Genomic DNA, 13,750 nt, shown 5'->3' with positions numbered 1-13,750 from the left:
CATAACATGTGTCTCAGGCATGTTACAACCTTCGTGCAGAAGCAGCTAAGGTATTTCTTCCCACACGATGCTGCAAATTAGAAGTGAGGGTAGTATTGGTGTCTTTGGGGCTGGCAACATAAAAAGTTAAATATTTTCCCCAGTCATAGGCCAGTTTAGATATGGAAATACCTAAACATACCCTGTCCCACCAGACTACAGTTGCTGCCTGCCAGAGCTTCTGTTCAAAAACACTGTTGGAGAAACACCACTTCTTACTTCATTTGAGATTGCTATCTCTGCTTTACTTTCTTTGCTGAGCTGTATACTGTATAGAATTACTACATGACTCTAATAATGCTCCCAGTAAACAAAGACAAGACTGAATCTCTAAGAAGGGAAAAGAAATTTTTTAATTTACCCATCCGTGCCTGATTCCATGCTCTTAAGTTGTTCTGCAGTGGAGAGAATTCGGCTCTTCATGGTAGGTTGCATTTAGTTCCCCCTTGGGTGTATGAGGGTGGAGCTTTGTCAAGGTCTTGTGACTTGGATTAGAGCTGTTTAGAGCCCCAGAATTGCTCACTTGTGTGATGTGCAATAAATACAGCTGCTGCTAAGGCTTTAAAATGATTCTGCTGAGATTGTTTCAGGACAAAATAATGTTTCCTTTGTTGCCCTGTGGCCTCATTTCTTATGAAAAAGAGCTTTAGCAATAAGAAACACTGATGTGAATGTAGAACCTGCACACATTCAGTGTTCTTGGTCCTGCAAAGATGGTATTTAAAGGACATGGTGAGGGCATGCTTGCTGTCAGATGTTGGTGTTCAGTGGAAGGTTTGGTTGGTGTTTTTTTGGCTTTGTGGGGTTTTTTTGTTGTTTTGAATGTTGGTTGGTGGGGTTTTGGTTTTTGTTTTGTAAGAATACACAGCAGAATAGCCTAGCTGTGAGGCTGATGTTTTTGCATAGTTCTGGTGCTCTTCCATAGCTGTTCTCGGAGACTTACATGTGGTAGCTCACAGTTTACAAGCCTTGTTGACTTGATGTTTGCCCCAAGAGAGGGCATGACAAGCACACCCTACCTTCAGAACAGGTGACCTGATGGGGGTAGGAAGATTCCTCCTGTATAAGATTCTGCCTCTCTTGCCAGTAGACCTGTTTTGCAGGATGGGAAGTGATCAGATGTGAACCATGGAGACTAATGAGAGATTTTTCAAGAGTATTTTCAGTTCTTGTGATTTTAGCAAATTGATTCTTATGACTTGGCCAAATACGTAAATAAATTAGCATCATTCACATTCTGGTGCATGGCTTCATATCACCTGGTAGCCTGAGTGCTGTCCTTATTGTCCTCACCTACCCACATTTGCGTTCTCCAGTAATCAAATTGCCAGAGCACACTTTGGAATTTCAGGGGGAGTAGAGGTGACAGCTGTGCTCTGTGCAGCTAGTTTGCACCCAGAAATGATTAGTCTGTATGAAGAACAGGTTCTAAAAGTGGTCCCTGCCATTGCACACATGTGCAGATGCCTCAGAATGGGAACATTGGCTCCTTTGGGGTAGGGTGGCCCTGTGCTACTTCTTTTTTTTCTCCAATGCTCTGAAAATAAGGTTTAGGGCTAGGGGTTCCTGCTGCTGCAGTGTATTTACAGGTGAAACTCTGGCTGGGTGTCTGTGACTGCCGTTTGCTGCGGGTTTGTCATTCTGTGCTGGTGGAAGTGAAAGAAAGTGATGTGTACTGCTGCCCTGGAGTGGTTTGCAGAGCTGGGGGGGAAGTGTTCTTGAATCACATGGACTGACGTCTTGTCAAAATGTAGCTGCATCAACCCATACTTCAAAGGGAAAGGTTGAGTCATGTTAAAATCTCACTTTTGCCAAATTCTTTGGGTTTCAGCTGTTGCTTCCAAAAACACTCCAGTGGGAGCAGCAAAAGCAAGACTCCTGGTCTGGCAATGTTAGGTTGGCATTGGAAAATGCAGCTCAGAAATGATAGCACTCTGTCTTATGAGTAAGGAGCGCAGAGAGTATTTATAAAAAACTTAGGCTGGCTGGCCGTCACAGACATACCACAGCCTCTCTGCCCTACAAAAACCCAAGGGTGTTTGCATAGTAACGGCTCGCTGACTTTGCTGTTGTGTTGTGTATATCATGGGAGATCTGGAGTCTTGGTAACAGGAAGGATTCCTGATCCTCTAGCATGTTTACAGCTACATGTGAAATATTTAGATTGAATCTTTTTCACTAGCTGTCTTGTCACTTTTATTTTTAAATGTCCTTTTATGTTAGTGCTTCCAAATTCCTTGTTCATATATGGAGTCTTCTCCAGCTAGATAACATTTTTCCAAATGTACAGATGCAGTTAATTCTAAAGAGAATGGAGTTATTATCTTCAGCTTCATGTAAGGCAAAGCCTTTCAGCAGCTGTTAAGCAAGCTGGCTGCAAAAAAACAGTGACCAGAAAAATGTGTTAATATGCACTGTCAAACAAATGTCGTGGCAGCTTGGGTTTTGTGGGCTTTTTAAAAATGATTGAGGCAAATAATGAACCTTAATAGTCTTATTCAGTCTAGGCTGATGTAGGCTAACTTAACCTTTACCATCAATATCCTTATGAAACTTAACATTATACCAGCTTCTTAGAGTAGTCCTGGTGTCAGTAAAGCTTAACCTTTGGTATGTGAAAATGTTTGCAAGAGAAATGGAAATACAGGCTCCAGTAACACCAAGCAGATGCTCTCATGCCTTACTAAGTCCTTGTCTTGGATGTTCCCAAGCAAAAGCATCTACACTCTAGCAGCAAATCACCACCCATGTAGTGAGGCTGCTGCATGGCTGAGACAACTGCAGAAGGTGCCAACAGGGAAGCAGGACAAGTGCTGTGCTTCTGGCACTTGTGGGTGCTGTTTGCTGCTAGGGATATGCACAGACATTTTTGGTGCAGTGAATTGTACTGGGAGGATACAAACCTCTCCCGTCTCAGTGTCAAGACAGCCCCAGATGCAACCACATGATTTGAAAACTGGGGAATTGGTTTCTGTTTAATCAGATAAACCAGAAGTACTGAGCAATTTCCATTCATTAATTTAATAGTGCTTATTAGAAGACTGCAGATGGGGCAAAAAGCATTATTTAGAGTATTTGAAAGATGTCCTGCTATTCCAAGACCTCTTCAGAGTAGTAATTGTTCCATTTTGTTTCCTTGCAGGTTGAACGTATTGCTGGCTGGTATGAACCCCTTCTATTTCCATGCAGTGAATGTAATTTTACACTGCCTAGTGACTCTTGTGCTGATGTACACTTGTGACAAAGCTGTCTTCAAGGACTGTCGACTTGCTTTTGTCACAGCACTCTTCTTTGCTGTGCATCCCATTCATACTGAGGCTGTAAGTATGTGACACTTAAAAAAAAAAGGGGTGACACAAAATCTAGGAATAATAAATACTTAAAATTGGTTGTTGTTTTTTTCCTAAAGAAGTCTCTGAGCAAAGATGACAATGTGCTGTATTATCAGCCCCTGGTTTGGGAGCCACTGGATGAGGAATGAAGGCATGAGCCCCATTGCTGTATGACAACAAGATTCCAGAAATGCAGAGGGCAGAGAATGTCAGACATCCTTTATTACAGAGTTGTAGAATCCCCACCCAGCAGTACAGAGTCTCAGAGTGTACTTAGCAGCAAGAACTTACAGAAGCCCTTAACAGATGAAGCAGCTAACAGAAGTCCTGAGCATATCCCTAGTGGTGTCCCCACACCCAAGCCCTAGCTAGAAGTAGCTAACTAACAGGAACAGAAGTCCCCAGCAGCCTTAAGCCCCCAGGCTGATCCTGATCTAAGTCCCTAGCCCAGTAACTGTTGCTCAGAGTGGCCACTTCTATACTCTTTGTTATCAATCCCTTAACCAGTAAAACCCAACCACATCTATAAGCTAAAGTCTTTTCCCAGTAAGAGGTGCCAGCATGTCAAGGAGGTGGCTTCTGCAGCATATTCCAATCCATGAGTGCCGATGTGATGCTGTTGCTCTTGACACTCTTGGAGTGTGATTGTTTTGCTCTACGCAGCTAAGGAATTGGTCAGCTAAGGAATCCTGCACTCTGCATGTGTCCAGCAGCTGCCCTCAGAGCAGTGGCTGCAACACTGTATTTCAAAGAATTTGCAGGAGTCATTAAGAAAAATGAGTTTGATACTTGCCATCTCTCTGCTCTGCCATTAAATTTTAATTAATGGTACTAACCAGTAATGCCAGAAGAAGTGGGCAGTCTGATGAGAATGTCGAGTCTGAGTCTTCTGAAGCCAAAGAGCTCAATGAAGCTCTCTTTCCTGCTGGAACATGATTGCATACCTTCAGTCATCTCCTGTAGTCATCACTTTAAGGGAGAAAAAGTGAAGGGAGCATTTGTGTGTTCACTTAGAGGTGAAATGACCCATAGATTAATATTGATTTTAATCAAAAGCTCGGAGAATCATGTTGAGAAATAACTTAATAAATGTCAGGGTAAATGTACAGCAACAGTACATAGTGGACATCTTTCTGTTAATTGTAAAGAAACACATAAAGATGTGGTTCTGCTAATACTGCAGCCTGTTAGGATGGGGAAGTACTTCTGTAGAGGAAATCAGTCTTGCTGTCTTTGAGAAGGAAAGGCCACGTCTAGCCACCTGTTCTTCAAGAAAGAAATGCTCTGGTGAGCAGAGATAGCACTGACATCCTGCGCTCTTGTGATGAGCCTCTGCAAACAAGTAAGGGAAAGGGTGGTGCTAGCTGAGAACTTTTGAGGAGAAACTACCCTAACAAAAAGCCACCAGCCTGTGTCTTGTGTAAACTAATCAGCCAGATTCCTTTTGATAATACAGATTTATGTTATAAGGGAGGTTTTAGAAGAGGGACTCTTCGAATTTATTTTTATCTGGGTCAGAACTTAAAAAGGTTGAAATAAATGCTGAAGTGCTCAATATAACTTAATTTGTAATCTTGAAAGAGGAGAGATTTCAAAGGGCTTTTCATTTGCTTTATGGACAATTTTTAGGTCTTTATGAGGAAATGGTTTGTAAAAAGAGTGTTTATGCTTTTCAGTGTTCCCTGCCTTTTGAAAAGATTTGGTTAATTAATATGTAGAAAAAAAATAAACTCAGGTTATTCAGAAAGCCTAAATTTTACATAGTGCTCTATCACTTTTTGGTAATAAAGTTCATTTAAGTAATAATTATTAACTCATCCCTATATTATATGTCTGCTCCAAAGAGCAGTTCTTTCATTAGTATCTTTTGCTAAGAAACCTGTTTTGGGGTTTGGATGAAATGCTTATTTGAGCCTTATTACACAATTAAAACAGATCCCCAGGCTGGCACTTTGCTATGCAAAATTATTTAATAGGAAAGTAAAGAACATAAAGAACAACTTAACTGTTGGCTTACTTATTCTACTAAATGAGAAATTCAGGAGACAAAACTGAGCATATCCTATATGGACCAAGGGACATTTTGCTGTGTTGAGGCAGGGTAATACTGAAAGGTAAAAAGCTTCAAGTAGCAGCACTTAGCATGGATGTTGGGACAGTCACTGAAGAAGTGTGCCTTCTGTGTATGTGCTACTATACCTTGCTGTCTCTCTTTTTCCTTTTAGGTTACAGGTATAGTAGGCAGAGCAGATGTCCTAGCCTGTCTACTCTTTCTGTTGGCTTTTCTCTCCTATAATAGGTACGGATCCTTGCTTTTGTGATAGTTTCATGAGATGCTCTTGTCTGAGAAGGAGACAAAGGGGAAACCTGTCAGTTTTTGCATGGGTGCTTCCCCGACCACTGCTGTGTGGAAGCGCTTTGGTCCCAGTCACACTGCCAAATAAGTGACACTTATGAGAACAAGTAAATATAACAAGAGAAGCCAACATTTACGATCCCCTCTTCCATTGCTATTACAGCTGACCATACACTAGAGGAGGTCTTGCAGAGCTAAAAATTACAAAGAAAAGTTTTAAACTGAAAGCAGATTGTCTGCATTTAGAGTGAAGAATGGACAGACTCATGCCTGCTTTTGCAATACATGCTGTGTGTATAGGACTCTGAAATACCTTGAGAGTTAAGGACTGTGTCCAGACAATTAAGTAATCATTTGTATATGAAAACTTGGCAATGTTTGCTGGTCTGTGTCCTAAAACTGTGCCTAAACAAGTACAGATAAAGAAATAGCTTTATTCAGATGGGATTTCTGCCCCTGTTTCATTTAGGAATGGCACCATGTTGTCATGGCCACATGGGAAAACTGCTTACATCCCTCCTGGGCTCTTTGCTACAAATCTGTGTGAAAGGATCAACAATCTCTTGTCAGAAGGTTTACAAGGCACAAAACTGACAGTGACCCTGCAGGAATCCCTTGGTTTGCTTTTGCTTCCTACTTCCCTCTCGTGAGGGCTTGCTGCCCAGTCTGTTAATGATTAGGGCACGTTTTTGACATGTGGGGGGTGGGATGGGATGTGTCGAGGAATTTTTGCTTGCGTTTTGTCACACCAGGAGAATTAAGCGTGTGTCTGTAGATGAGGGAAAGCAGCTGCTTTGCTGCTCTCGGTGTGTTTGTCTTGGAATGTTTTGGCTCCACTTTATGTCTGCTTATCTTTTTTCCCCTCCCCTTCTCAAGTCTTTGAACTTCTTAGTATTTGTGCTTTTGTTTCCTGTCCTGTGTCGAGACCTTTCCTCGTTGATCAGTGAACAATGTAGATTGTTCATGTCACTTAATACCAGCATGTTAAGAAATTAATAGAAAGTGTCTCAGTATTTGTGTGAATGTATCAAACATGAAAATAACAGCGAAGCTTAAATATTTGTCAAATCTAATTTTCAGGAGTGTGGATCAGCTTTATGTTGGGGAACATTTCCCTCCTACTGCCTCTCCCTTCTTTTTGCTGCTCAGTTTATTTCTCGGGACATGTGCAATGCTGGTGAAAGAAACTGGAGTCACTGTGTTTGGTGTTTGCTTGGTTTATGACTTCTTTTCCCTCTCCTGCAATGGAATCAAACCGTAAGTAACTTGCTATGGTTTTCAAGGGCAATGAGGCTGGGGAGGGGTTTGGACCACAGCCCTGTGAGGACAGGCTGAGGGAGCTGGGGTTGTTCAGCCTGGAGAAGAGGTGTCTCAGGGGAGACCTTATTGCTGTCTCCAACTACCTGAAGGGAGGTTGTAGCCAGGTGGGGGTTGGTTTTTTCTCCCAGGCAGCCAGCACCAGAACAAGAAGACACAGTCTCAAGGTGTGCAAGGGCTTGATCTTAGACGCTCTTCACAGACAGATTGCCCTTGGGATGTGCTGCCCAGGGAGGTGGTGGGGTTAATGTCCCTGGAGGTGCTTAAGAAAAGACTGGATGAAGCACTTGGTGCCGTGGTCTGGTTGTTTAGTTAGGGTTGGGTGATTGGTTGAACCTGATGATCTCCAGTGTCTTGATCTCTTGATGATCTCAGGTGTCTTCCAACCTGGTTGATTCTGTGAAGTGTTGCCACTTGTGTGTGCAAAACATTATTATATACAGTGCTGTGGGAGCTGGACTTACCCTCAAAACATTTGACAAATGTGGGGGGCACCAAGGTGTTCTGCTGGGTGTTTTTTGTTTATTTGAGGTTTGTGTTACTTTTTATTTTGTTTCTGTTTTGGTTGGGGTTTTGGTGGTGTGGTTGGTTTTGTGGTTGCTTGGGTTTGTGGTGGTGATGGTTTGGGGTTTTTTTTTGGGGGGGTGGGGTTTGGGGGGGTTGGCTTTTTTGGTGTGGTTGTTTTTTTTGTAGTCTTTAAACTCTGCTTGATAGATAGGCCAGATGTGAAGAACTGATAGCTCTAAAATGCTCAGTTGACTCTGGCAAGGCTAAGTTGTGGGGTTTTCTTTTGGTGGGAGTTCTGACTGGAGCATCAACATTTTAAAACTGCTCTGGCTTAACTCCTTCCATTTGCAACATCTGCTTGATTATTCAGTCACAATGTCATGGTTGTAGAAACCCCATGTGATGTTTAGTAGTAAAATTGGGTTTGAATAGAAAAAAGGGGAAAATATTCAGCCAGCTGTGTTCTGGAATGATTGGAATAATTAGCAGCTCTCAGCAGTGGTGGAATTAAAATCAAATATTTTGAAGTTTTCTATCCCTCACCCACCTAGTGTCACAAATAATGATGCTGCTTTGTCTCTCCATTGCCAGGAGTCTTTTTGCTTGGTGGAAGCTGGACTTTTTTTTTTTTTACTCCCTTTTTCTCCCAAACCATTTCTGGTGCAGATCTGTCAGTGAGTGACTTAAGAGCTTACTGGCACTGAGGGTGGGAGATCCCAGCCCTGTCATTGCTGCTTGCATTTCCCCAGTGCTGCCCCCAGGCTTTAGCGCCTGTCTCACCCTTGCATGAGCTAGTGCTTGTAGGTTATAAAAAAGGACACTGAGTTTGCGTTTCTGCAGTAGTGAATTAAATCAGCTCCCAAAAGGGTTTGAGGGGTGCCAGAATGAGGACAGCAAATGCAGGGAGGAGAGAATCTCCTGTTTTCAGAACAGCCTGGCTTCCTTCCAATGTTAGCCCTTTAGGTAGTAGTGGGGGATGGACCACAATTCAGGCACACCTGCCCCTCTAGCAGTATTGATGGATTGGCAGAGGATTTCTCCTACACTGACAGGATAAGTAATTCGCAATGGTGTAACCAGTGGGCAGATAGTGAGTGAGGAGTCTGCTGGGGACTGGCTGCCAGCACACTTGTTAGCACTTGCATTTACAGTCTCTACCAGCAGTGTGCCAGGAGCTGCCTGGCTAAAGGTAACACAAATCTGAATTGGATCTAAATCGGTTACCTTTTTCTTCCCCCTCCAGTTGATATTCTCCATCCTGTAGGTTCACCTTCCAGTGGCCTCTTCAGGTTATTTCTTCATGTCTGCCATCTAGTTGCCCAGAAATTGTACTTCTTGAGCTTGTAGGAATGAATCTGTGTAGTCCAGAAATGCTACATTTTGCTGTTTGCTCTGTCTGCATCTATTATGTGCTGCTTTGTGGTATTCGGGATTTTATGACTGCATTTGGCTTTCTTAGGGGGCAACAGAAATCCAGCAGCTTTCATCATGTGGCTGAAACTTGCTTCTTTCTGCTCCTTCCTCCAGCCTGTACAGATGTTTAAATGAGGCAGAACAGCAATTACTTCTTGCAGAAAAAACCAGGGATAGCACCATATTCTTCTTCTCGGTGCTTCCTGTCTTAGCAGAGATCAGCTTGATAGGGGAGTGATCCTCTTCTGTTGCTTTTGGGTCTCTTCCTCTAGATACAGTTAGGAATTAATAAATCCTGTCCTTGCAGCATGCAAAGGCTTTATATTTTGGATTAAATACAGTGTTGTCTGTTTTAGTTAGATATACCACATTGTGCTGTTTTCATGATGTTCAACCTTTTAACAAGTAAATGTGAAAATGAAAATTCCTTAAATCCTTTTCTTTTCCCTCTCCCTTACTCTGCTCCATCCCCCCACCCCCTCTGCTTTTCTCTGCATGTATAATCAGGAGAAATGGGGGCATCCATCAGAAACCTGCCTGGCAGCCTGTGGCTTCTTCCTCTGCCTCGCTGCAGATTTCTCTGGCAGGCTGGGAGAGCAGGAAGCATCGCTTTGCTCACCGGGGTGCCTGGACTGCCCGAGGAGCAGTGCAGTGGTGACCTTTCTGTGCCCAGCAAAGCCGTGTGGGCCGTTTGGAGGTACTGCTGGCTACTTTAAAATGTCAAGACATTCACTTTGGTTTAGCCATTTCTATCCTGAAATGTGCTGTAGATTTTCATTACGTTACTGGAGAGAGAGCAGAAGGAGGAAGGTGGAAGGAGGGTTAAGAGAAGAAAGAAAAGGGAAACCAAAAGAGCATTTCTTCAACTTGAAGACAATATCTGAAGATTGTTCCTGTCTTGAGACTTTCCATCCTCATCCCATATTGGTGGTCATTGGTCATTGCTCTCCTTTCCCTCTTCTCCACGGAGAAAGCCAAAACTCTAATGCAGGGGGGGTGCGTGTGTGTGTGTGCAATGTGTGCATCTGTGCAGCAGTGCCTGAACCAGTGAGGGGAGCAGTGTGTTATGTGATGTTGCTAGATGCAGAATATGCTATAATATGTTTAATAATTCTCACTCTAACATCTCTCTATATAATCAGTGTAATAGATACCTGTAGCAGTTTTGGGCTGGGTGCCCTCTGCTGTGTTCATACGAGGGGTGCTTCCTGTGTCCAGAAGTCCAGTCCAGTGGGTGGACACAGGAAGCCAGTTATTTCAACCCATAATACCCTGTTTCACTATAAGGTTTCAGCGGGGGTCCTGGTACTTTCTCTTTCTTCCCTCGCTGCCACCCGGTAACTTGGGGGAGATGTCTCCCAGCCTTTTGGGCCTGGTTAGGCCCCAGGCTGGGGGGATGGGCAATCTCAGATCTGGCCAGCTGAGATTAGCCTAGTAGCGGAGTGGGAGGGGGTAAGAAGGAGCCCTGGGTGTCTTGGGTATACCCTCAGGTGGGGATGGGATGTTTCTGGGTCTGGTTTTGGGATCTCTTTTGTCACTGCACTTCTGGCTCTCTGTAAGCATTTACCACTTCCCATTTAAACTTTCCACCACTTTTGCAATCCATTTGTCTGAATCATTATTTTTGCCTGTGGTGGGGAGGGGGTCTGCCTCAACCCTTCACAATACCATTACAGATATTGTGTGTAGGCATCATTTCTGCATGTCTATGTGCATGTTGGGGGTGTGTATGTATGTGTATCGTATGCTTTATGTTGAAAAATGCACATCTAATGATGAGAGCTGACCTCAGGCAGTAACAGAAGGGTTTTCTTCTACCTGTAATCCAAATGGTTCAGCCCACTTGAGCTTCTGCCCTGTAGCTGTTTTGTCTTACTGGTCTGACATGGGGATACTTGGTTGGGTTTTTGGTGGTTTTTATTTTTAACAGTGAAAGGATTGGGTTTCATCATGTTCCCATGTGACACAAAAATGGTGAGGAAGTCAAGACTTTCTGGAGTGGGTAACTCCTCACTGCTTGGGCACAAAGAGCATTCAGAAGACCTTCTGAAGTTGTTTGTTTAAAGTTTACTACTTCTCCTGTATACCCAAGTGAGTAGCACAGCTAGAAAGTGTGGGTGACCCTGGTTGCTTCTGATTTTTCAGGCCAGAATGGGTGGTGCAAAAGCCTCATTTAATATATTGCCTCTAAAGTTTAGAACCAACTGGAGAGGAGTAGCCTACACTGCTATTCATGGCACTTTGCTCACTCCACCTTTCTCTTTTGCTCTCTTTGATACTTGTATTTGTATTCATTTTTCCTGATGGATACTGTGCTGGAAGGCACCAATATAAAAAACCTCTGTCTTCTCCATCATCTTGTTTCTTCCTACTGCTCCTTTCCCCCTTTGTTTGCTTTGTGTTTTGTCCCCCTGCTTTTGGGAATGTCCCTTTCTTGCACTAAGAAGAAAGCTTCTGGATCTCCAGCCTCTTCAGGAGAGGCACAAAAATTGTGTTGGAGAGACAGTGCATGTGAGATGGCTTCAGAGGGAGCTCATTTATGCTGCCAACTGGCATTTGCTCTTTGGCATTTCTGCACGTGCCAAATCAAGCTCTGCATGTATATAGCTGCTCTCTTTTTAAAAAGAGGCTTTTTTATTGCAAGCTGCTCAGCTTCTCTTTTGAAGTGATGTGCTGCATACAACACACTAGCAACAACCTGTTTTGTGATAGTTTGCTGTGGGATGCTCACAGTAGAGCTGGCTTGGTCTGACTGGCTGAAAGGGAAGCCTGCTGCCACACATCTAATGTTTCAAAAATTCCAGTCTTAGAGGACGGATTTGACACAGTGAAGTAGCTTCAGGTACCTAATCCAGTGCACCAGATCTTCTTTAGAATAAAATGGTTGTGCACTGCTTAATTTGTAAAGTGATCAATTAGGTTTCTATTTAATAATAGTTTATTATGTATATTGATACTAGAGCTAACTGAAAAATGCAGGGAATTGAATGCAGGAATAAAGGGAATCAGTCTAATTAGCAGGAACTGGAGCTAGTTATGTAAATTCTTGGCACAGAGAGATTTCTGTTTTCTTGTCATTTGTTCTTGTCTTCAGCTATCCAGCAAATGTGTGGGTTGAAGTCCTGGGTGCCTTTGGGAGGAAGGAATGAGTCTGGACAAAATTGCAGGGTTTATCACTACAATTTATTGCAATTTTAGGGGATGCTGGCATATGCTACTGAAATGAGGTAATGAGGGTCTTTCAGGAGTTTGATCCTTCTCCCCAAGTGTTAAGACCTGAAAGAGGCTTGTGACCATATGAAATGAATTGAGGAGGACAGGCAGGAGCTTTCACACCTGCTTTGTACTTCTGTTTGGGATAAGGCCAGAGCTTCAGTATGATGGTACAGTATATGTGTCCTACTAAAAAGCAGTATTGGTGACCACACCAGCTTGCTCACCACTCTGATACTCTGTTAGCTCCATGAATATGTTAATTAGGGTGGTATGTGTAAAACAACAGTTGTCACAGTCCCTTCTTTGGCCATGGCTATTGTCACTCATTTTCTTTTTCTTGATTTGTTGAACCTACTCAAAACTGGCATCTACTTTTCTCACTTTCTTTTTCAATTCTGAGGCTACATGTAGCTGTAGTCAGGCCATATCTGTACCTCAGGCTCAGCACTGCTGAATGCTGTCCAGACCACAGGCACTCTTTTACCACCTAATCTCTCTCATGTTTTTGAGATTTGTAAATGACCCTGTGGTGGAGCTCACACTCTAAGCTTCTTGAAAAACAAGAATCCTCAGTAACTGGTATACTTTTGAAACTGAGATCTCTGTTTCTCTTTCATGACTCAGAAAGTGATTGTTTTATTGTTTCTACTGTTGGTGATTTGGTTGGTGAGACTCTTCCTTTAGAGCAGACAATAGAGTGGTGCTCAATGCTGCCATGTCCCATTCACGTGAAATGTTGCATCATGTTTTTTGGGGGGGAGGGAGGGTGTTTGGGGGTTTGTGTGTGGCTTGCTTCTTTGTGTTTTTTGGGGTTTTTTTGGTGTGTTTTCTTACTTTTTGCCAAGTGACAGAATGAGAGAAGAAGCAGATATGCTTGGAGCTGTGCCCAATAGCATCACTTTAAATCTCTGTGTACATGCAAAAAAAAAGGGCACGAAGGGAGCTCCCTACTTGTTAGCACTGTGGGATCCAGACACAAAACTCCAGATTCCAAATTCAGTGAAATGCTTAAGGCTGTAGCAGGGATAAATGTGATCTGATGATGAAACCACAGCAGTGTTGTTTCCTTTTGCAGCAGCAGTGGAAATAAAACTGAAGTGCTCTGCAGAAGATGGTGCATTCCAAGGCTGGCTGACCCTAAGATTGATATACTATGAGGAAAAGTATGTTGAGGTCCTAAGGTGTCTGCCCTGAGTCCCGATGCAGCACGTCTGGTCTGTGTTTGAGTTAGAGGAGATGCTGTTCTCTGATGTGAAGAAGAAAGGGGGAGAAAGCATTGGCACACCTGTGACTATGTAGCAATTGCTTGGAGTTGATTTGATTTTTCACTGGGTGCTTCTGTTTCCCATCTGAGAGTGTAGGGCATTTCTACTTTAATGTGCAATTCCTGTTTAAAAATCGGAAGTCTCAGCTGCATTTCTAATGCTTCCCCATGCCGTGCAGTGTAATGCTGCCTCTTAGGATCCTATCCAGGGGAGGCAGAATAGTGTGTCTGGCTTCCCAGATGTGGGATTTCATGTGTGCAGACTTTACCTGTCTTTAAATTTGTTAGAGGGAGCTTTATGGGAAC

General features: G+C 43.1%; 1 protein-coding gene across 1 annotated transcript in view; it reads left to right on the top strand.

Moving 5' to 3' along the window:
* The window catches only part of TMTC1 (transmembrane O-mannosyltransferase targeting cadherins 1), a 178,622-nt gene that overhangs the window by 14,262 nt on the left and 150,610 nt on the right, over positions 1-13,750 (top strand). The window contains exons 2-4 of the mRNA XM_054167616.1: positions 3,182-3,359; positions 5,597-5,670; positions 6,808-6,984. Of these exons, the coding sequence (XP_054023591.1) occupies positions 3,182-3,359; positions 5,597-5,670; positions 6,808-6,984 (429 nt within the window). The remainder of the gene's footprint in view (positions 1-3,181; positions 3,360-5,596; positions 5,671-6,807; positions 6,985-13,750) is intronic.

The sequence above is a fragment of the Dryobates pubescens genome, chromosome 15, assembly GCF_014839835.1.
Source record: "Dryobates pubescens isolate bDryPub1 chromosome 15, bDryPub1.pri, whole genome shotgun sequence".
Classification (NCBI taxonomy): Eukaryota; Metazoa; Chordata; class Aves; order Piciformes; family Picidae; genus Dryobates; species Dryobates pubescens.
The sequence above is the reverse complement of the archived record's forward strand: the minus strand, read 5'-3'. Positions and strand labels throughout refer to the sequence as shown.